Below are 25,406 nucleotides of genomic sequence, written 5' to 3'. Positions count from 1 at the left end.
AAGACGTCCAAGTGTCTTTTAAACAAAAACGTATTGATAAGAAGAAAAATATGATAGAAGAGCTAGTGCTGCTTGATAAATCGGTATATATGAATAATTTAATATCAAGAGGCATGTGTCACACGCTAAGCGTCGCTAAGTATATTTACAATAGAGATCGCGGTTTTTTAAAGAAAGTTATGTAAGTATTAAATCATTGATATACCGGTGTATTAAATGATTCCAACTTCTGTCTTCTATTCTTCCTCTTGTTAACACGTTTTCAAACAGTTTCGCCTTAATTGTGTGGTTGTATGACATTAAATAATGCTAAATATCTGAGTGTCAAATTAGCTGGCAGTAAATATATTTACAGGCTATAACAGCGTTCCGGTACTCACTGCCAGTACTGAAAATCTGTAGTTTACTCGAATAAGTCACGTACACTATAGATTTTCAGAATGCAGTCTTACTTATATCTAAATTGGTCACGTCGTGTTTTTGGTTGATAAATGTTACAGTTGATAATGACTGCATTCCGATATTTGCTACCAAAATCTATAGTGTACGTTGAGGACAAAAAGGTTGTCCGGTTGAGTTTTGAAATGCATCCCATTTGAAAGTGGATAAAGCACTAATGAGCACACAGCTTACACAGTGATTCATTGTAAGAGCAGACAAATAAGATGTCAAATATATTAAAATGTTACAAAAATTGGTAATTACTGATGACATAGTAACTAGATATTAAATATATAGAATGCGTTCCGGGACTCAATTGAACAATTTTTTTTGTCCCCAACTGTACACTATAGATTGTCAGTACTGGTAGTAAATATCGGAAAGCAGTCATTATCAACTGTAACATTTATCAACCAAAAACACGATGTAATCAATTTAGATATAACTAAGACTGTATTCTGAAAATCTATAGTGATGACTTATTCGGGTAAACAAATTTTTAGTACTGGCAGTGAGTACTGGGACGCAGTAATAGCCTGTGAGTATTTACTGCCAGCTAATTTAGCACTCAGATATTTTGCATTATTTAATGTCACAACCACACACACTAAAAGAAAATTTTTTTGTATTTGCGATTATAATTGCATAGTAAAGTAATTATGGTAGGAGTTACCATTTTATAGTTACTATTGTTATAATATTAATAAATATTGTTGCGTGCGTGTCGCCCGGTACGCTTTTCGTCCGCGAGTCAGCTGTCCGATCAATATATCGATCGACTCCGTAAAACAGCGGTTGCCTGGGCAAAATAAACAATTAATAAAAAAACAGAACTTGGCAATTCTTGCTCTGAGGCGGACGTACGAAAGCCTCTCTCGTGTACGGAATATTTATAATAAAGTTGTGGTGGTTAACAAAAAATACGCCTATATTTATTTACCGCGAACGCGACTCGGCATGAGTGTTAGTGCGTGAGTGAACAGGGAAAATTCGGTGCGGCGGTAGACGCAACAATATAACCTTACAATAGTTGAAGTTATCACAATTTTACCATAATTTTTAGTTATCCCTACTATAATTTTGGTAACTATGAAGAAAAGGGGCTTCCTCATCGATTTGACTAAAACTTCACAATTTTGTGTATTTTGATGCGTAAAATATAAATCTGTAAGTTAAAATTGTCGCTCTTAATTAGGAAAAAAGTTAAGTACTAAAGTTGACAATTGCGTGGTTAAGATATTTGTCGTACCAACATAATGTAGACGCACATGACCATGCGCAGTGACATAAAAGTGTGCGAAATTATAAATGTGGTGTAATAATGCAATTGAATAGGTCACGTGACAGCTGTCTGATAGATAAGTAAAAAATATAACAATTTGAAATAATTTTTTTTTCTTTATCACAAGTCATTGTACAGCTCATTACATTAAATGTTATTACAAGCCAAAATGCAACTGCATGAGTTTTTGGCAATAACTCACGATAGGGAAAAATTAATAAATTATTTAATCAAAACTAATTTGATAAGTAGTGAAATACATTGTCCAAAGTGCAATAACAATTAAAAAATAAACAGAAGTAACCTTTTGTTTTGTTGCCAAAAAGTATTTTATAAAAAAAATAAGCATAAAAAATGTGTGAAAAAACAATGTGCCTTTAAAGCAAGTTCAAAACTTGATACTTGGTTTAGCAAGTCTAAATTGACTTGAAAACGGTATGCAGAATGACTGCATATTTTATCATGTTAAAACCTCCTCGACAAGACTTCTTGTGTACAGAATTAAAAATTTCTTGTTATTCGGTTGTTAATTGAGTTTCTTTTTGCCGAGAAGTAAGTATAATTTAATACAATTACCGGGTCGACTCTCTTATTGCCAATTTCTTTTGTTGTTTCTTATTAATACATTTCATACATTAAATATATTAATATATTAATGTTATTATGTTGAGTATTAGTAAAAAAAAGAATTTTACTTTATATACCTCAAGGGGCCTTAAAGGGCGTTTTGAAGGGACGTACCCAACTTTAACCTCCAATTCATCCACTTCCTTACTGTTTTCTCCTTTGGACCAACGGTTTAACGTCTCTTCCAAAAGACGGAGCCCAGTTTTCTCTGCATCTTGCATGGAAAGGCGCAGTTTTTTCGGAAAAAAACCTTTCCATGATTCATGGCTCTAGTGGACTCGAACCTGGTTTCTCAGATTACGATCGAGTCTGGCGCTCTACCACTAGACACCGCCGCCCTCGTTGAGTATTAGTATATTGATATGTTACATATTTGTAAAATTTATAATATAAAAAATGCTATAATGAGGAATAAGACCAATATACGAGCATTAATCGATTATTTGAACAAAATTCAGTGTATCATGACACAGTATGTCTCTATGGTTAATCGATTGCGTTTTGACTTCTATATATGTTAGCACTTAATTTCGCTTATTGACAAATCTGATAAAGTCCGAGTACGGTACGAAACGTCATATTAATATTTCAATAAAACTAGATATAATTTGAATTTATTGTTACATCGATTAATGCTCGTATATTGGTCTTATTCCTCATTATAGCCTTTGCTTTAAACGAGCGAAAAATAAGTTTTTGATTGTTAATATAAAAAATGTTATAGGTTTGCCTATATATTGGGCTAAAACTAATACTACAAAACTTAGAAGACTCAATACTATCGTCGAGATAGATGAAGCAAAAATCGGCAAGAGAAAATATAATCATAGCCGTCTAGTTAAAGGAAATTAGATCTTTGGTGGATATAAGCGCAATACACGCAAAGTTTTCTTGTGCCAGTTCCAGATCGCACAAAAACAACTCTTCTCAATATAATAAAAGAATGGATCCTACCTGGGACGACAATAATGTCAGATTGTTGGAAATCATGTGATTGTTTAAGCAGAGAAGGCTTCCACATCTGAATGTGAATCACTCCATAAACTTTGTAAATCCAGATATCGGTAAATATAAACAGTTAAATATATATAGTCTTACAAATTAAACAATGTTAAATGTAAAAAAATGTAATATTATATTTTTATTTGTTTTATATATGCAGGAGCCCACACTCAACACATTGAACGCATTTGGAGAGACGTAAGAGCTAATATCCCACTATATACAAGCGCGCTGTATACTGACGCGCTTTTCACACTTAGTGGGATATTTAGCAAAATCTTTTTTCAAACGCGCTCATAAATATGAAGAACGTTTGAATAGTTTTCTCTGTGCGATTGCGGAATTGTATCCACCAAAGACTAGTACGAATGAAGCAGATGTCTTGGAGGCTGAAACAAGATAAATTCAAGTTTGTTTACATTTGCTAAACTGTGTTTTAAATTTTGCACTTGCTTTAAAGACATTGTTTTTTCATATACTTTTTATGCTTATTTTTTTCATAACATACTTTTTGGCAACAAAATAAAAGGTTACTGTTGTTTACTTTTAATTTGTTATTGCACTTTGAACAATGTATTTCACTACTTATCAAATTATTTTTGAGTAAATAATTTATTAATCAACATTTTAAATTGTTATATTTCTAACTAACCTATTACATATAGTTGTAAAAGCATACAATTTTTTATATACTGTTTAATATATCAACTATTCTCTGTTTTAACAAAAAACATAAATTATTATTATTTTTTTTGAAAATATGCAGTTTTGTTGTATTGAATATGCTATAATATATTGATAGCCCAGTCAATGAGTAGGTTCGAGGTTGCAAAAGGTCAAGAACTGTTTACACTTGGAAATTTTTTTCATTTTGAGGTCCTAATGAAAACCCTAAGTTTGTGACCTCGGTGTTTCAAACAAAAGTTGTAGGAAATTTTATGCTCTACAACATTGTAATAAATATTTTTGCTCTAAATTGCAGTGATATTTGTGAAAAACCGGATTTTGACGCCATTTTCTCAAAATGGCAGCGCGAGCGGCAGCTTACCGAGGTCGTAAATTTGAGATTTTTATTAAGACCCCAAAATGAACAAAATTGCCAAGTATAAACAATCTTTGACCTTTTGCATCAAAACGCCTCTTTTGTCTCCATTGACTGGGCTATGAGTTAAATGGTTAAAAAAGATAATAGAAATAGAGTTTTTATAGAGTTATGCTTTTTTAAAGCAGAAAATAATTGGTATATTAAAAAGTCTCTATAAATACAAAGTATAAATACAAAGTCAAATAATGGTACATAAATATGTTATGCTATAATATTTTTTTATTATAAACGTTTATTGATATTTATTTTATTAATTATTTTTACGTGGATTAAAGTTCAAATCTAATATTTCTTTAAAGTATACGCTATAACTGTAAACAGGACTACGTCGATTTTGTCCGAGTTCCCACAAATTATGAAAAACATAAATAACACTTATTTAATATAGTTATTAACTATAACCAAAAGATTTTGCGATTCAAATAAAGAAACTTATCTTTAATATTGCGTTTTCTTTTGTTTGTGTATGCACTATTTAAGGGGGAACATACACCTAAAAACAAAAAAAAAGTAATTTTTGGGAATTTTTTTCAGGGGAACTATTGAAATTATCGGGTCGGTGTTTTTTGTAGTTCAAAATATACAGTTCAAAATATACAGTTTCAAGAATGTTTAAAATTTTTTTTATTAAAAAAAATGTTCCAAAACTAAAAATATCGTTTTTTTACAAAATGGCGGGCGCTTAAACTCAACGTAGTGATCTTGAAAACCGCTACATTGAGTTCAAACGCCTGCCATTTTGTAAAAAATCGATATTTTTAAAATCGGCTATGATAAACCAAAGCAGATAATAGTATCTATTTTCATTTTTTGTTTGATTTTTTTGTTTTAAATGATTTTTGACGGAGCGCCGCTGGGCACCGTTTTTTTACGGTACTGCGTAGACGACTCCAGTACTCCGTGAATTTGCAACATTTTTTAATAAAAAAAATTTAAAACATTCTTGAAAGTGTATATTTTTAACTGCAAAAAACCCCGACCCAATAATTTTAAAAGTTCCCCTGAAAAAAATTCTCGAAAATTACCTTTTTTTTCGTTTTTAAGTGTATATTCCCTCTTAATGTAAATGTTAAAATTTCATGTAGAAACTTTTCTAAAATTGCATTTAAATATGCAAATCGTTATCATACGATTATGATCTGTCAAATTTTTCTCCCAAAACATTTTTCTAATAAATTTTGGCCATGTATTTGCATTTTCAACTACGTCTTGTACCGCAAGCCAAAGATTATTATTTATTTGTTCAATTGAATAAGCCGCATATCTTCAAAATCAATCTTGATATAATTAAAATAAGGCACCAGACTATTAGGAGAGATTGATGCCGTTGTACTGCACTATTACTGTAATTTCTTGCACTTTTACGTCATGCGCATAGTCATGTGCGTCTACATCATGTCAGTATGACAGATATCCTAACCACACAACTGTCAACTTTGGTACTCAATAACTTTTTTGCTAATTGAGAGCGACAATTTTAACTTATAGATTCATGTTTTACGTACCAAAATACACAAAATTGTGAAGTTTCAGCCAAATCGGGGTGAGGAAGCCCCTCTCCTTCATAATTATCATAACTTTTAGTTGTCCTCCAATGGGGACAATGTTTTTTTCAGAGAACACTTAGACGTCTTTAAGACGTCTGGAACAAAATGTTCCAAAAAAATTCTTTTTTTATTAAAAATTAATAAGAAGACAGTAAAATCATATTTTTTACTTTTTTAAAAAACCACTCATTCAACGTCTCTTTTAAATCATGCAAGAAAAAAAATTGTTACAGTTTGGTCGCTGATCGAACAGTCATCATCATTTCGCAGAATGGTGCAGCAAGAGGCGGTGGTAGTAAGGAACGCCGTGAAGCGTTATGGAAAAGGACAGCCGGTGCTCGACTGTCTGAATATGACGGTTTCACGGGGTTCCATGTAAGTAACCATTATTTATCATGTCAATGCAAAAGATTTAATCGTTTTCGCTATCAATTTCCGTTTTGAATAAAATTGTAAACGAACAATCCGAGTTTTTCCAAAAAATCGAGAAGATACTCCCTATGGAGAGAAAGCAATGCAACAAAGATTGCATTAATAATTAATACTTGTGATTACTTTCCGCCTTCGGCTCGTGCGTAAACTCCGCACCCGGGAATTTTCATCTTACGGCACTTGTTACACAAATAACTATTGTACAACTAGTGGGAAAAGTGGTCGATTCTGAATGAGTGTGAAGTTGGTCGCACGAGCGAAGCTCGCTTCGCTCGTGCGACCATTACACTCATTTGGGCTCGACCACTCTTCCCACGAGTTGTTCATCCTATTTTTTCTATAATAACAAGAGCGTGAAACAGGCCGCTTTTAGCGCTTGTTTTACAATTTCATTTCTCCACTAGTTAAGAAATGACTCCATTTCTCAACGCTTACGTCACGATTGCGAAATGGATCGTTTTGCTCACTCAAAACAAGCGCGAAAAGCGGCCCATTTCACGCTCGTGTTAGGAAAATAATTATGTTTGTCAGCAATTTCTTTTGTTAATATTTGTCTATTTCTTTTATTATATTTCTTGTTTTTATTCGAAGGGACGAGAAGTATTCTTCGAGTCTTCAGGATGTCCTTTACGTTTATCAAGGATCCATGCATATCATCCGTTCCCATAAGTTTCTGTTAATCAGTCTCTTGCAACGTGTCTATAGCATTCTCACTTGGCGAAATTGAGGAAACACTTTCCAGTTTACTAAACCGTTCTTCATTTTTCTTGTCGTGAGGAGGACCTATAAATTTTTTTTACTTTTACGAAATTTCGTTTTTTACAAGATTTTTATTTCTAAGTGCTTTTATTTTAGAAAAGAATGTATTATTAATGATATAATTATCATCTAGCACGTTAAATTTTTGATTAATTGGAATTTTAACAGTAGTAGGAATTTTACCCTTTCTGTAAAATTCTGTAAAATTTGTAATTTATTGCATATCCCCGAAGGTTCGCAATCTAGTATCCAATACTATTCTTCTCCTCTTACTTTAACTCTTTGGATCAACGGCTTAACGTCTCTTTCCGAAAAACGGAGCCCAGTTTGCTCCTCACAAGAGCCTATCATGCACGAAGGGGCGCAGCTTCCGGAAAAACATTCCATGTTTACATGGCTCTAGTGGACTCAAACCTGGTTCCTCAGATTACGAGTCTGGCGCTCTACCACTAGACCACACTGCCGCCTCAGTGGGAATTTTACCTTTGATATCATCTTTGTTACGTTTTAATAATTCCGGCTGATTCATAACACGTGTTTCTTCTGTAGGTGTGATATAATTACTCCGAGTATTTTTCTAAGATTTATCTTTATTTTTTTCAGTCTTGTTAGTTTCATTAAGATTTCCTTTATTCTGTTCAAGGGTTTCTTCTTCAATTTAAATTTTCAGTGTTTCTTCAGTGTTCGAAATAATGCCGCTTCTATCTTCCGGAATTTATTTATTGTCTTTCGATTACCCGTGCTGTTGATTATCTGCTAAATTGTCTAAAATAAGTTCAACTTGTCTTTGTAAATTCAAGAGTCTCCATTCTGAGATGTAATCGAGATTATCGTGCAATTGTCGCCATTTCATATAAAACGATTTGATTACCCAGAATATAGCGTGTTGAACCGACTTGGCGAACTCAAGAGACAACTCATTTCTTGAAAGAAATCTCTCCATTTCCAATGCAAATTCGGGGTTAGAGAACATCCAAAACAATAAAAAATTGTTTTTATCGAGACTCATTGAATCCTGATATTCTTGGAGTACATGACGCAAAATTTCATAGTCAATTGAATTCTGATGAGTTAGTTTCTCATTGTAGTTATCACGTTCTTGCGTTATCAGTAATGTCACGCGCGGCAAAATATTTTTAATGTCACTTCCAGTCTGTATAAAAAAGGTAAAGATTAATTATTCAAGCAAATAAAAAATTAAATTAACATGACAATTCAATTCTTTGATATTGCTAAGTCACGATATTGAAGAGTTAAATCTGCAAAAATCTACTAAGATGTTTATGAAAAATGTCGTAATGCCGTGCTCTTTGTGACATCAGTGTTACACACGATTTGGAGAAAAGTGTTTTCTTCGGTAAAGATTTTCTTATGTATATAGGATTATTCGTCACGTTAGCTTCGAAATCACTTTGTCGAAATTTAGGTACCTCTAAAAAAGATCAGATTTATTAATTAGAAATGTTCCTCTACTAACAAATTCTTTAAATGTCAAGAGTTAATTATTTTCTTAACAAAAACACCGAGATCTCCATTTATTATAAATCTAATTCTTTCATTGCATCAATCTTTGTAACATTACATTTCAAATAAAAAATTTCTTAAAATAAAAAGTATCTAAAATGAATTGAAAAATATATTTTTATTATTTATTCTCCGAAGTTTAACCCGACAAAAACTTTTCTTCTTTGGCCGCTTATAACTCAAAAATTATTTGATACGTCGATGTTTTCGCTAAGTAAAAATTTACTGTAAATTGACCAAAAAATTTGTTATTAAAAGGATATTTAGTGATTGCATCCAAACATCCTGAATATTAGAAACAATTAAGTCAATTTACTGAAATACCTAATTCTGTTTAAGATCAATTTCGCCATTAATCTCGATAACTTTCCTTCCTAGATTGATTAATTATCAAATAAACTCGCGGTTTCTCCATTTCTTGTAATTTTTCGATCAACTCATCAAGATCATCGTTGACGTTCGATTCGCTCGCGTGCAGATTGATCAACATCATGTTGTCACGTATCATTGGTATCGATCTTTGGACCGGCAAGGAGAAGAAAACTCCTCCCGCGAGTAACAGGATTGCGATGATACTAATGATCAACATGCCGCAGCGAGACTGAAGCAAATCGCGGGTGCTTGATGATTTCATCGAGTTGCACAATAGCGATCTATCATCTTTCGTTCTTCATATCGCGATTTCGCGACAATCGCACAGTGGTACCTAAGAGAGCTCTTTGCAATTTCTTAATTATTTCGGAGAATGGAATAATCGATTTGTCAATCTTAACTGACATTTTGAGATAAGTATATAGATATTTAGAATATATTAAGGGAGGTTTATATGGGCATGTTAACATTAGATAGGTACTGTTAAATATTTTCCACTTTTCCTCAAAATTCTAAGGTCTCCGTATTACGTTATATCGGACGCATATTGACGTCGCACAGATATATCTGATCTTTCTTTGGACAAATTTTCGAAAATTCAGATTCCATTCACTTATCACTGTGTGTTGTTAGTAGTCGACCGCTAATTGCTTTTGCCAACGAGTGATCGAATGCCCTGAGATTGTATCCAACACTTTATTAACGAGTCGCGCCTGCCATCCATCAGACTAATTACAATACCTCGAGGGAAACCATAAATCACCATTGTTCTTCGATGAAGTGCGAACGTGGGTAGATATAAAGTTGGCAGATAAGTCGGGATTTCAAAAGGGAATCCATACTGGAGAACGATTATGAATCCGTTTATCGTGAAATTAAAGGACATATTCGCGATTTTATGTGTTCGAATGTGTCGTGTAAACAAAAGTAAAATCTTTCATTAAAACAGATACGGACTGTTGGGGGCCAGTGGATGCGGCAAGACCACGTTGCTGTCCTGCGTCGTCGGGGTTCGTTATCTCGACAGCGGAGAGGTGTGGGTCTTGGGGGGAAATCCGGGTGGCAAGGGCTCCGGAATTCCTGGGCCTCAAGTGGGTTACATGCCGCAGGATATCTCTTTGGTCGGAGAGTTCACCATGAGCGATGCTCTTTATTACTTCGGCAGGATCAACGGACTTGACGATGAGAAAATCGGTAGGACATAGAATGTATATGAAAAGAGCACTTGCAGTCGTTGCACGCGAAACATCGCGTAAATTCTGAGAAGTTTCAGTTTTATTTTTAAATAAACGTTTTTCCTATTTCTATTTTAAATTATTTATAAGGTATCTCACTATAAAGTTACTTCGAAACAACTATAGCTTTTTCTTCTATTATTTTTAAGAGACGAGACAAAGGTTCTTTTCGAAGTTGCTCCAACTACCCCCAGCAGATCACCTGGTGAAGAATATGAGTGGAGGTCAACAAAGAAGGGTTTCTTTCGCCGCCGCATTGATTCACAGTCCCGAGCTTCTGATTCTAGACGAACCTACTGTGGGCTTGGACCCAATTTTGAGAGAGAAGTAAGTAGATTTTGCTTTTTTTTTAAGTGCGATGAGCAAAGAATAATAAGAAAATGTTTGGACGTACCTTTTCTTTGCAGCATTTGGGGTTACTTGATCGAAATTACGCAAAAGGAAGGCATCACTGTGCTGATCACGACGCATTATATCGAGGAGACTAAAAATGCTAGTAAAGTGAGTCTCCATTAGTCTTTTCATTAAATTAGTCTTGATAATATCTATATAAAAAAATTGCTAGAAAAACATTCTATAAGTTCTTGAAACGAGAACTACTTAAAAAAAATTTTTTTCGATCAATGACACACACACACACACAGATCGTGCTTAATAATGTGTATTTTCAATCCTACGCAGATCGGTTTAATGAGATGTGGTAAATTGTTGGCGGAATCGCCGCCTCAGAAATTACTGGAGCAATTTCAATGCTCGTTCTTGGAGGAGGCTTTCCTGAAACTATGCAAGGGTCAGAATGATGCGATCATCTTGAATGAGACTCAGGAATCCAAGGCGAAAGATACCGGTAGCGGCAGCGAACTGATGAATCAAAACCGAGATAAATACGAACAAACAAAAGTATATATAAAATTATGTTCTCGTGTTATATAAAATTTTGTAAATCTATTATTTTATAACACAAATAAACCGAATTGTTAAGGGAAACTCGGAATACAAAACGGTTTCGAGACGTAAAGTTTCGCGATCGAAAAGGTTTAAAGCGCTACTGGCGAAGAACGGCATCCAATTTCTTCGTTATTACGCGTAAGTACTTAACTTATCAGTAATTCAGAAGAGATGCACTTATCAACAAAATAAAATTGCAATTGTTTCAATTCCGAATGTTGCCACTTCCTTTTAAGTCTTAGTAGTGCAAGTCAAATTTTTTAAAATATTAACTTGTGTGCATAGATGTAATTTATATATTGTATAGATTGCATCTATGCACACGAGTCGCCATGCTATCTACCGCAAGGTGGTGTGTGAAAATGATAGAGCTCTATCATTTTCTTGCCACAGAAAGAAAAAATAATTATTTTTTGGCTTGCGATCTTATATCGCGATTGCTATTCATGTACGCACAATTCACACGCAAAAAATATCATTCTGGTGCTAAGAAAACCAATTACTCCATTTTAGTTCTCTTCTTTTAAGTAGCTGTTATCTTTACAAAGAATGTTTTTTTGACAATAATCTTAAAATACACTCATCACTCTTTTTACTTATGGTGGTTTATTCGCGACTATGTGAGTCAAAATAAACCTCATTTTAAAACTTCTAATTTCATACACTTTCATAGTCGACTAAATTCATTAATGAATTTCTCAAAATGATTGTATATCACAAATCGAATAAATAATCAATAATAAAAAAGAGGCGAATGAAAATAGTCCAATTTTCTTAGCGTAGTACAGAAGAGCTTCAGATGTGGCAACGTCGCAACATTCATGTAAACAAATGGTTGCACGTGTATCGTTCGGAGCAATAAACTTAGAGGTTAATTTTATTTAAGTGCAACATTTACTTTTATATCATGAACGAACAACCGCGTTTTAACCTATGCAACTCGCGTTATGAATTCAAAGCGCGACGTTGCCACATATCCGAAGGTTTGTGATCACAGTGAGGAATGGACTGAAATCGATGTCTTTTAACTAATTTTGTGAACATTCTATACGGTTGAGATTGTTGGCTTTGGTACCATATGATTCGGAAGACACTCCTCTGTTTTTATTCTAATTTTCAACCTGACCTGTCTTTTCTATAATTTACTACCATCAATTTATCTCAAAATTACGGTCTCTCACGCGTCGTCCGCCATAAACGCAATGCTTAAGATAGGGAAAAAAGCACATTTTTAGACAATAATATCTCGGAAACTACACGGTCAATCCATTTCAAATTTAGCATGAAGATTCGTCAGTTGCTTAATTACTTTTACTGAAAAAACTGCATCGATCTGTTTTCATAGGTTATATGGACATACCACCTTAAAACAAATAATATTCTGAATTTAAATTGTTTAATTCTTCAATTAAGAATATAAAATTAAAACAAAAATTTGATTTGCTTATTATTTTGACTTTTCCTTGATAAAATTTTATAATGTTTTTTGAAGGAGTATAAATTCTGTTTTCGAGTACATGACAAAGACTTTTTATAAAATTTGTGATGAGTACATTTTAAGATTATTATCAAGAAAATATTTATTAGGGCGGCAGTGTGGTTTAGTGGTAGAGCGCCGGACTCGTAATCTGAGGAACCAGGTTCGAGTCCACTAGAGCCATGTAAACATGGAATGTTTTTCTGAAAGCTGCGCCCCTCCGTGCAAGATAGGCTCTTGTGCGAAACAAACTGGGCTCCGTCTCCGGAAAAAGACGTTAAGCCGTTGGTCCAAAGAATTAAAGTGAGAGGAGAAAGGTAGTATTGGATGAGAATTAAATAAAGGGTTGGGAACATCCCTACAAAAACGCCTTGCAACCCTGAGGGGGTCAATAAACGTATTTATCTTTATCAAGAAAAAATTCTTTGTTAAAGATAACGAGATAAGATCGAAAATTACAATTATGTACGTAATATAAATTCAAGAATTAAAATTGTGTACATAAGTAAAATTCGGGAATTACAATTTTGTAGATAATTTTAATTCCCGAAAAATTTGTCATAACATAAAATAAATTCGGACTTAATATTTTGTCTAGACATAATTTTAATTCTTCATTTTCAATTATAGCTTATTAATAATTCGATGAATTATAAGTATGTCTAGACATAATAATAATTTCTTTTCTTTGAGTGTCAATTTAATTTGGTAGAATTTTTATGATGGTATTAAGGTAAAGGTACCAATATCCGGACGTGTACCTATATCCGGACACCTTTATTATTTATAAGTATAACGCAAATTAAAATCAAAGATAAAAGTATTTTTTTGTGTAGTTTAAAACTTTAGTTATAATATCCAAACGTTTATTTCCATAAATTTATATTTTTTTAAAGGTATCCAGACACAGGTACGTGTCCAGGTATCGGTACATTTCCTACGCTTAAGTGCCCGGGTATTGGTACCTTTATATTTATCTTAAATAGCAAAACGGCGTGCCGTATACGTACACGCAAAAAATTATCATTCTAGTGCTAAGAAAACCTATTACTCAGTTTTCTCTTTTTTTTAAGTAACGATGATCTTTACAAAGAATGTTTTCTTGATAATATTACTTAAAATAATAAATAATATTTTGAATTCTAATTATTCAATTCTTCAATTAAGAATATAAAATTAAAACAAAAATTTGATTTGCTTATTATTTTGACTTTTCTTCGATAAAATATTATAATGTTTTTTAAATAAGTATAAATTTTTTTTTCGAGTACATGATAATGACTTCATATAAAATTTGTGACAAATGCATTTTAAATTGTTCGCTGCAAATCAGCTTAAGTCGCATTAAGTGATCCTTATATCTCACGTAGCACAGTGGAGAAGGCAACAAACATAATTTTATTAATCTAACTTAATAAGTATATATATCGTGCACATTCTATCCTTGGTTCTATATTGGTACTTGTGATGTTCTTGGTATTTACTGCGAAATATTCTCAGTACATACTACGAACTGGAAAAAAGCGGACATAGAAATCTTCTCAGTTTGTGCGCAGTATATCGCAGTACGTATCTAAAATGTTTTGAGAATATACGCAATGTACTGCTGCGATATTCTTCGAACGTTCTCAGTATCTACATGTGCTGTATGGGCCTTATATGATACTCTATCGATTAAAAAAAAAATGCATCCCGATATCTCAAAAATTACAAAAGTTAAAGCATAAACGGACAACAAAAGCGTTACACACACACACACACACACACACACACAGCGTGGCCGCAAGAAGTCAAACTACGAAGAACTGGTGGCAGAGTACAAAAACGCACGCCGAAGTTTACGCAAGGCCATCAGAGATAGTGAACGACAATGCTGGCCCTTGCGATGGCCCTCGCGGGTGTTGACGCAATGTGATTTCTGCCCAGTGCTCTGAATGTCAACGTGAAGAAATTCAAGCAAGCGCGGGTAAACGGTGCACCCTGTGCCCTTTACCCATAAAACTGCTGGGCTGCTGCCCAATCCCAGGTCCTATCAGCTGGGTAACGGATGCAGCCGGTAGTACTGAACAGGGTAGCGTTCCGCGAGGCAAGCGCGGCGTGCTCGTGCGTGGGAGGTGCCCAATACGAGCGGGGTATATGGCGCACCACGTGCCGTATATTCCTAAAGCGCGTCGTTGCTGCCGAATCCCGGATCTCCGGGCAACCGATGAGCGACGCGTTAACAGTACGGGGTGACTCGTGCGATTACGTGGTAGCTGGTGGCATGGCACTAGCGACGGCGACTCGTCAAACGTGAGCTAAGATCGCTCGACACGAGTACTACGGGGGTAGGGAGCCCCACCGGGAGGCTACCGGTGCCCTACCAGATGGTGTCGGACTCGTAGGGGCAGATGATTCGCATAGCCGAGTGAGCGGCATGGAGGGCCTAGTGTGGGTCACGCTATGAAGCTCATGTTGCGCATTACCTATAATGGGGGTGCTATGGCACCCCAACCCTGTCAGTTGGGCTGATCTAATCCGAGTAGATCACGCCCCCTGCAGGAACCCTGCTACCTGGGGAACATCACAGGTACAATAGCGAGTCATGAGTGCGTTACAGGAAACCGTACCCCTACGTTTGAAGGGTCGGCTTGTCCGAGAGTACGTAATCGTCAGGTATGGGCTCTGTAAGGGGGAAATCCCCGGCGTCGGCTCTGATTCTAGCGTGAAGGGAAGTACTGCTAATGTTGATCGCACTCCGACCACGGGGAGGCTAACCGCCCCCCCAGACCCCCCGGTGCGGTCGTAACTATGACTCTCATTATAGTAGCCAAATGCCTCGTCATCTAATTAGTGACGCGCATGAATGGATTAACGAGATTCCCACTGTCCCTATCTACTATCTAGCGAAACCACTGCCAAGGGAACGGGCTTGGAAAAATTAGCGGGGAAAGAAGACCCTGTTGAGCTTGACTCTAGTCTGGCACTGTAGGTGCTCCAAGGCCTCTAATCATTCGCTTTACCAGATGAGACTCGCGCGCGTTCCGTGCGGAACGGCCGAGTGCCAGCTATCCTGAGGGAAACTTCGGAGGGAACCAGCTACTAGATGGTTCGATTAGTCTTTCGCCCCTATACCCAGTTCCGACGATCGATTTGCACGTCAGAATCGCTACGGACCTCCATCAGGGTTTCCCCTGACTTCGTCCTGACCAGGCATAGTTCACCATCTTTCGGGTCCCAACGTGTACGCTCTGGGTGCGCCTCTTCTCGCGATGAGAACGAAACGCCCCCTGGCGTGATCTGATCGAGGAAGTAGAAAACGACCCGTGGGGCAAACCTTATAAGGTAGTCATGACTCACCTTAAAAGGCAATCAATGCAATCGCCCATATGTCCGAAACTCCTGGAGACGATTGTGATTACGCTTTTTCCCCAACAAAAGAAGTTTCACTACCTGACAGAACAACATGAGATAGAAGAGATCCCACTAATCACAGAGGACCAGCTAATGGAAGCGTGTAATAGAGTCGGGAATACGAAAGCTCCTGGCTTGGATGGAATCCCAAACATCGCATTGAAGGCAGCTATCAAAACAACACCTGCGCTATTTTTAGAGGTATATAACGCATGCCTTAAAAAAGGTATCTTTCCCCGGAAATGGAAGCAACAGAGACTAGTACTGCTTCCTAAGGGGAAAAAGCCATCAGATGAACCACTCTGCATGTTGGATACAGCTGGAAAAATACTAGAACGTATTGTTCACAGAAAAATTGAAACAGCAGTCGAGCCGCTGCTCGCCAGCAACCAATATGGTTTTCGTAAAGATCGCTCCACGCTGGATGCAATCGATCTTGTCGTCGGCACAGCGAAGGAGGCGATTGCCGAGAACAGATGGAAAAGGGGCACGAAGAAGTACTGCTTGGTGTGACACTAGACATCAAAAATGCCTTTAATTCCGCCAAGTGGGACTGTATTATGAGAGCCCTCACCGAAATGAGTGTACCGAAATACCTACAAAGGATGGTAGCAAGCTACTTCACAGATAGGATCTTAAAATACGACACTAAGATTGGTCCGAAAGAGCATAGAGTCACTGGAGGAGTACCTCAGGGATCGGTTCTGGGCCCTCTTCTCTGGAATATCATGTACGATGGTTTGCTGAAACTAGCATTGCCAAGAGAAGCTAAACTCGTGGCATATGCGGATGATGTTGCTATTGTGATTGTCGCGAAACATTTAGAAGAGATAAACTTTGTCTTTGACACCACCTTCGAGAAGATCAGCCAGTGGATGGATTCAGTTGGCCTGAAGCTGGCAGAACACAAGACCGAGGCAGTGCTTATCACTAGTAGGAAGCAACTAGAGACAGTCACACTGCAAGTTGGAGAGCATAAAATAACATCCCAGCCGTCTATTCGGCACCTAGGAGTAATGATTGATGCCCGACTTAGCTTCAAACAGCAGGCAGAACATGTAGGTGCTAAAGCGTCAGTAGTCGAAACGACCCTATCACGGCTAATGCCTAACATAGGAGGGCCGAAGCAGAAGAGGAGAGCATTACTTTCTTCAGTGGTCACGTCGGTGCTCACATATGGAATTTCCGTTTGGAGTGATGCACTTAAAACACAAGAATCACGACGAAAAATCGCGCCAGTATATAGGCTGAGTGCCCTGAGAATCGCCAGTGCTTTCCGCACCGTGTCTGTAGACGCAGTGTGTGTCATTGCCGGAATGCCACCTATTGAAGTACTAGCAGAAGAACGAAGAGCTCTCTACCGACGAAAGGGATCAACTTCAATGAGCCCGGTAGAGCTCAGAGCTGAAGAACGACTGAGAAGCATACAACGATGGCAAGAAACGTGGAACATCACAACAAATGGCAGGTAGACGTACCGCCTTATTCCGCAAATAGATGTTTGGTTAAACCGCGAACATGGTGAAGTTAACTACTACCTCACACAGATGATATCAGGACATGGGTGCTTTCGAGCGTATCTGCATCGATTTAAATTAGATGTTTCTCCAGAATGCCCGTCCTGCCCTGGAGTGAGTAAGGATATGGAGCACGTGTTTTTTACGTGTCCTCGTTTTAACCTGTTACGCAGTGCTTGGGAAGCTGCCGTTCAGTTAGAAATTCGGCCAGAGTCGCTAGTTGGAGCTATGCTCTCATCAAAGGAAGCATGGGAGGCGACAAATTCTTTCGCAACGGAGGTTCTCCAAGAGCTCCGTCGTTTAGAAAGAGAACGTGCGAAAAATCGAAACAATTGAAGAAAGGAAGATGTGACTTCGACAACTAGGTGAAATGAAGCCTTGACTTCGACATACAGAAGAAAGAGCAATAGCTAGATCCTCCCCCCGTGAAGTAATGCCTAACGGTGGTACCGCGGGGGAAACAGAGGCTGATGACAGAGGAGGTTTTTTAGTTGGTAGAGGAGATCCGAGTCCGACATACCCAGGCACAACATTAAGTCCTGATGATACATAAGAGTATTTTTCCGATCTCTACAAAAAAAAAACCACACACACATACACGGAGAAAATTTTATATTAAATATTACTATAATGTCACACTAGCTGTGGAGCATCAAGGAATTACAAGTTTAAATGCCATAGTTATTATTTTAAAAACAATAAAGTAACGCAATTACATTTTTTCATAGTAAAAATTTTTATGTTACAAAGCAAAAATTTGTTGGCTAAAAGTTAGTATTGCAAAGAAAAGTAGAAAATATATACCGAATAAATTTTTACTGTATACCATAGTAAAAAATTAACTCTTTCCACTTTAGAATATAGTTTGAGCATAGTTTGAGCAAAAGTTACTTTATTTATATGATAAAAAGCAGTATTGCCATAGTAAAAATTACATCAAAGTCATATAAACCTTTCAAATTCGGTAACTCGTTGTTAAAAACTCGAGGGGAAAGGGAAACCCGGGAAAAAAGATTATATATTGTATAATTATATATAAATATATATGATTATATATAATGTAATTATATATGAATTTTGTCTCTATATGATCATATATAATTATATATAATCATAGCAATCTCGAAATTCTCGAAAAAAATGCCCGGGAAAACCAATTGATGAAGTCACTGATCGATAAGTGAAATATCGGAAAAGTGGAAATGACTCAATAGTGTGAAACTTGAGTAGAAAAAGACCGGTTACAACATGTTTAATCCATGAAATCATTTATGCGGTCCAATTTGAAATTAGAGTCATTTAGTTATGATTCAAATTGCGAATATCAATTTCATCCGAAAGTAATAATTTGGAAAATTGATCCAATATGTGATCATTGTCAAGTAAAAAAGTTTAAAACTTAAGCACCTAAAATGTGTTATTCATGTGGAAAAGTTAAACTACCGTCTTTAAATCAACCCGACTCCTTATGTTTGTCCACAATAAGAATATTGAAACACAAATAAAGTCGTTTTAAGAAAAACGACTCCCGCGGGCGAAGCCCGGGTAACCAGCTAGTTTTATATACAATTCTTTAAAATTCGGCCAATTATTTCTTGAAAAATTGAAAAAATTAGAAAAACCGGTTTCCAGAAAATCGGTAACGAAAAACTATACACCCTATAGCACTCCCGGGAAATTCTACCCCTAGTTCATATACAATACTTTCAAAATCGGTCCAATAGTTTCTAAGATTACCCCGAACAACAGTACAAACTTTTCCCCTTTATATAATAGTAGAGAGTAGAGATATAAAGGAAGATGTCCTGACTGACTGACTGACTCACTCATCAACGCCCAGCCCAAACCTCTGAACCGAATTTTTACCAAAATTATATGAAATAGGGGTAGAATTTTCCGGGGAGTGCCACTATGTGTATAGTTTTTTGTTACCGATTTTCTAGAAACCGGTTTTTCAAATTTTTCTAATTTTTTTGGAAATAATTGACCGAATCTCAAAGAATTATAGATTAAACAAGGGTAGAATTTTCCGGGGAGTGCTATAAAATGTATAATTTTTTGTTACCGATTTTTTAGAAGGCCGGTACCGAATTTTTTTCAATTTTTTGGGAATTCATTAACCGAATCTTAAAGAATTGTATATGAAGTAGGGGTAGAATTTTCCGGGGAGCGCCATGATGTGTACAGTTTTTGTTACCGATTTTTTCGGAAACCGGTTTTTTTAATTCTTCCAATTTTTCGGGAAATAATTGATCGAATTTTGAAGAATTGTATATAAAACAGGGGTAGAATTTCCCGAGGAGTGCTATAAACTGTATAGTTTTTTGTTACCGATCTTTTTGGGAACTGGTATCTTTTTGGAAATCGGTTACAAAATTTTACCAATTTTTTAGGAAATAATTTAGTGAATTTTAAAAAATTGTATACGACGGAATTGAATTCCAGTAGATAAAGAAGTAATATTTTTCAATTAATAGCATTTTAGAAAGAGAAAAAGAGAGGGAGAGAGGGAGAGAGAGAGAGGGAGAGGGACTATTTGCGTGTCTTATTACATATGTCCTCCGGGGCGAAGCCCGAGTAACCAGCTAGTAATTATATATAATTTTTTTTCCCGGATAATGCACATTTGTTGTGTTTACTATATATATGGATATATGTAATCTACGTGGATAAATGCTTTTATATATTGGGTTTTTAAATTAAAGTTTTGCACTCCAAGATATATGATGTCTAGAGAACTAGGAATGAGCAAACTAAGGATAGGTTGGGGAATTAGGGCCATGAAGTTTGAGGATAAGGTCAGGGAAGCAAGTGAAGAGAGGTGGATTAAAAAGTGTTGGTTAGATAAAGAAAGCAATGAATGGAATAATAGATATAAAAAGGAAAGAGAGAAATATTTTAATAGAAATGGGTGGAGTGTAGTGGCTGTGGAAGCCTTGAGAAGGGAGGGGAAGAATCTAGGTAAAGAAATGAGAAATAGAGATGAGGATGTTCAGAGGCAGTTAGAGAAAAATAGAATTTTAGAATCAAGGTATAATAAAAAATACAAGGAGTTGAACAAGGATTTGGAAGGTCCCTGCTATTTAAGGATGGATAATTTAAACAGGCAAGACCTTGGGGATAGTATCAGAGCTCTGTTAAATTTAAGATGCGGTAACTTAGAATCAGGAAATAGGTATTGGTTAGAAAAGGATAAGCGGATGTGTATTTTTTGCAAAGAAGGTAAGGATAGCATGAAACACTACGTAGAGGATTGTATTGAGACAAAGGAATGGTTTACTGTATTAGGAAAAGATAGTAAGGAAAGATTGGAAAAACTTTGGAACGATAAATTGGACACCACCAAAGCGGAGGTATTGTTGAAAGTTGTAAGGGAAAGGAATGCGAAAGAAAAAGAAGATAGATATAGAATGTCAATAGGTTGTTAGATAGGCTGTGAGGTTAGGAGATAGTGCAATAAAAAGCTACGATTATTTATATTTGTATAATTTATAATAGGATTTTTTGGATATTTGTGTATGCGTGGATTGAATGCAAGTATGAGAGATTAAGGATTGATTGTAAACCAAGTCTACTTTCTGGCTGTAATGCTAAAGTTAATAAACATATATATATATAAGAACTCATAATGTCAAATTGTATATAGAACATTGTACATATATGATTATATATCATTACATACATTATATAAAATATATGCGTAGTATACTTGCTATGTATTATATACGTATTTCGACTTGAATATTTCATACCTATTGCATTAATTACGTATTTAACACATTATATTTGATATGAAATGAAATGCAATAAAAATGCAATATAGTTACGTATTTAATATAGGTATATATTTGCTATAAAAGGTGCTGTACGGGTATCTACTTGTATACAGTGTTGAATTGTTATATCCAAAACATTATATTAAAAAATAAGAAATTTCATTAATTGTTGCACATTTCATAATAATAATGATAACGATAACGATAACGATAACGATAACGATAACGATAACGATAACGATAACGATAACGATAACGATAACGATAACGATAACGATAACGATAACGATAACGATAACGATAATGATAATAATGACGATAACGATAATGATAATAATGACGATGACGATGACGATGACGATGACGATGACGATGATGATGATGATAATAATAATAACAACACATTCTTTCAGAGGACTAGCTTTTGCAGTAACTTTCCCGATAGTTCAAGTCACCATATTTTTAGTTGCAATTGGTGCAGATCCAAAGGACTTGAAGATTGGGGTTGTCAACGATGAAGCTAGCAACTGCGATTACGGAAGCAACTTAGGCAATATTTGGAATGATGAAATCACCTGCCATTTCGGCAACCTTAGCTGTAGGTTCTTGCACAATTTTGACGACTCTATTGCGATAAAGGTATAATGATTTAAAAATTAATAATATAATGTAAATTAATAATGTGTTTAATGTTCATGATTAAAACTGGCTTTTCGTTTTCTTGATGTCCTCTTCTCTCCTCATTTATTCCATGTAAATATATGAGAATATTTACTTGATACATTGATAAAAAAATATTTAAATGCAAAAAAATATTTATTAAGGTGGCTCCTAATAGCTTTACTTAAAATTTACTTAATTATATAATACACATTTATTTATAATTTGATATTTTTATTTAAATTAAATAAAAATATCTTATTCTAAATAAATATGTGTATTATATTAAGTAAAGCAGTTATATAGGAGCCATATGTAATAAATATTTATTTGGATTTAAATATTTTTTTCTCAGTGTATAAACTGAGAGAATGACAGTAATAATAAACATTAACGCACTTCCTGAAGATTTTTATTAATTATACTTCGCTTTCAGAAATATTATGACAATATTTTAGAGGCGAGACATGATGTACAAAATGGAGAACTCATGGGTATAATATATTTTAATCAAAATTTCTCCGAAGCTCTGCAAATACGAGTGGAAATTTCCAATTTCGCGAAGGATTCCGATCTTCTCGCCAGTCAGATTCATGTTTTTCTCGATATGGGCGGTACGTTATTTATGTGTTATGAAGAGCGTTCCACGTAAAAATAATAACTTTAAGAAATTTTATATATAAATTATTTTAAATAAAAAATATTATTTAGAAAATTACGCAAAAATAGATTCAAGCAATTAAGACTATTTCAAATCCTGAATATTTTAACATAAACGGCACATAAATTAATTGATTTATTACAAATACTTAATTTACAATGGCTTTTGTTACAGATAGACAAGTTGGGCTCATAACGCAGAAGAAACTATTTGATCGTTTTTTAGAGGTATATGAGGATATCATGAGGGACTGCAAATATTCGCCAAAATTGGCTACTCCGCCAATCCGAGTAAGTATATTTTAGATTTTGTAATTTTATAATTTATTTTATAATTTAAATTTTTCTCTCTCTCTCTTTCATTCTCTTTTTTGTGTTAAACTTTTGTATAAAAGATTAAAGTTTTAATCGTTTTCAGTTTGAAGATCCCATTTATGGTACAACAGATCTTAATTATACAGATTACGTGACACCATCCTTTATGCTAACGTAAGCAAAAATCAAGCTAACATAATATATGAAATCAAACTTGCTGTTACTAAACTATTTATAGTTTTATATTATAACTTTGCAGACTCGTATTCTTTTTAGCCAATACAGTCTCCACCACCTTGATAGTAACAGAGCGATTAGAAGGCGTCTGGGATCGAAGCGTAGTCCAAGGTAATTTATTAATAAGACTCCAAGATCGGTTTTATCGGCTATTTTTTCTCCCTATTTTTTATCAAAGTAATATAAATACAAATGTGATAGGGGTCAGGACAGAAGAAATCCTGCTATCTCACATTGTTATTCAGAGCATCATCATAGCCATTCATACCAGCATGATAATTCTCTTATTCTTTCCTATATGGGGTTTGGAATGTAAAGGATCGATATTTGTCACAATTATATTTCTGTTTTTAAGTGGTTTTACCGGATTGATGTACGGTGAGTACTAAATAAGCGCGCAGCAGCAATTCAGAAACTGCTGAGAATTAAGTTGATTATTTGTGTTAATGCATTTCCAGGTTTTATCGTCTCTATTGGGTGTAAAAATCACACTATGGCGACTTACTGTTCGGCCGGTAGTTTTTTCCCGATAATACTACTCAACGGTGAATCTCTATTCTTTGTTTCGCAAAAATTACTTTTTACTTCAGTCTAGTGTTGCTAAGTGTTACCGTTATTAAATGGATTATCTCTGAAGTTTAATTCTTTTATCATATAACGATATATTACATTGTTAATAATAATCTTAGAAAATGTTTGTTAAAATTAACATCAATAATATATACATATACATAATATATATATATATATATATATATATATATATATATATATATATATATATATATATATATGTATATAAAATAGTGGAAGATTATTTTACGTTAATCTAATTTTTATTAATATATTAATTTGACAAAATCATAGGAGGCATGTGGCCATTGGAAGGAATGCCAAAAATCCTTCGTTGGTTTAGCTACATAGTGCCAACCACATTGCCCTCCATATCTCTGAGAGGACTCATCTATAAAGGTTCTTCCATAACTGATTCGGAAGTTTACTTTGGTTTGTTAATAAGTTTAGGATGGATATTGTTGTTCTTCATTATAACCATACTTGGTGTAAGATCGAAATCCTCGTGATATTATTTAAAAGCGTAGAAGAAACTTTTGATACACTACAGAAACAATCTCGCATAATCTACAGAATTCAATTAGATAAATATGCAGAGTGTCTCTCCAAAACACTGATTTATTATGTTATACAAAAAAAATATATATAGATTATTTTATTTATTTAAATGGCTGTGGGAAATTAATTGCAGTAAGGGGATAAATTTCATAATAATAATTTTTATTTATTTAATTAATCGTAAATGTAAATTATTATTTCATTATTTTATTATTTTATTTTAAATTAATAATTATCTTTTATTTTATTATACAGTAAAAGAATAATATAAAACTATTTAATAATAGCAATATTAAATGTTTTCGAAGAATAACAATAAGTATTTTAGACAAAAAATATAACAATAAGAATATTATCTAATAATTCAACTGAAAATTATTATATTTAAATCACTATATATATGCAGACGTAGTTATATTTAATTTCTTTTTTAAAAACTTAAATTATTTTTTATTTTTTTGTAAGTAACAATTTAATGTTTTATTTTTATGAGATCAAACAATAAAATAACTATTATCTATCTTCAAAAATAAAATATAGACTGTATAAGTATAAAACTTTTATATAAAACTTTCAAATAAAAACGAGATATTTTTAAACAACCACCTTACTTTGTGACTTGACTTGAAGTAGAGGTTGAGCTTGAATTAAAATAATAAGAAGTTGGGGGAAGTTGTTGAGGAAGTTGTTGGGGGAGTTGTTGGAAAAGTTGTTGGAAAAGTTGTTGAGGAAGTTGTTGATATGAGTGAAGGAAATAAAAAAGGTCTTGTAATTATTTTTTGCCATCGTATTTTTAATTAATATGTCCATTTTTCTATTAAAAAATAATTAATAAAATGTATCCTATCATTTTTTATGATCGGAATTATAAATTTTTATTTAAAATTCAGTTCGAGAATGGAGTGACGACTCCGGCAATTTTGACATTTCAATTTTTGCACCTTTGTCGTTTTCACTCTATACCAG

At 34.5% G+C, this 25,406-nt stretch overlaps 1 protein-coding gene across 12 annotated transcripts; it reads left to right on the top strand.

Annotated features, from left to right (window-relative positions):
* Positions 1–214: 214 nt before the first annotated feature.
* LOC139808097 (ABC transporter G family member 20-like) lies at positions 215–24,544 on the top strand. 12 transcript variants are annotated; one of them, XM_071769737.1, is made up of 16 exons: positions 2,941–3,414; positions 3,513–3,761; positions 6,238–6,379; positions 10,041–10,285; positions 10,476–10,653; positions 10,734–10,827; positions 11,008–11,226; positions 11,309–11,412; positions 21,851–22,076; positions 22,534–22,711; positions 22,933–23,048; positions 23,176–23,246; positions 23,332–23,420; positions 23,511–23,687; positions 23,768–23,854; positions 24,177–24,544. In XM_071769737.1, exons 3-16 carry the CDS (start codon positions 6,276–6,278, stop codon positions 24,389–24,391), a joined length of 2,103 nt encoding a protein of 700 aa, XP_071625838.1. In that variant the 5' UTR covers positions 2,941–3,414; positions 3,513–3,761; positions 6,238–6,275; the 3' UTR covers positions 24,392–24,544. The 12 variants fall into 12 exon arrangements, 11 of the variants coding, with proteins under 11 accessions (XP_071625842.1, XP_071625841.1, XP_071625835.1 ...); XM_071769741.1 differs by lacking the exons at positions 2,941–3,414; positions 3,513–3,761 and adding an exon at positions 215–288 and having other exon boundaries at positions 6,258–6,379; XM_071769740.1 differs by lacking the exons at positions 2,941–3,414; positions 3,513–3,761 and adding an exon at positions 220–339 and having other exon boundaries at positions 6,258–6,379.
* Positions 24,545–25,406: the final 862 nt, after the last annotated feature.

The sequence above is a fragment of the Temnothorax longispinosus genome, chromosome 2, assembly GCF_030848805.1.
Source record: "Temnothorax longispinosus isolate EJ_2023e chromosome 2, Tlon_JGU_v1, whole genome shotgun sequence".
Lineage (NCBI taxonomy): Eukaryota > Metazoa > Arthropoda > Insecta > Hymenoptera > Formicidae > Temnothorax > Temnothorax longispinosus.
The sequence above is the reverse complement of the archived record's forward strand: the minus strand, read 5'-3'. Positions and strand labels throughout refer to the sequence as shown.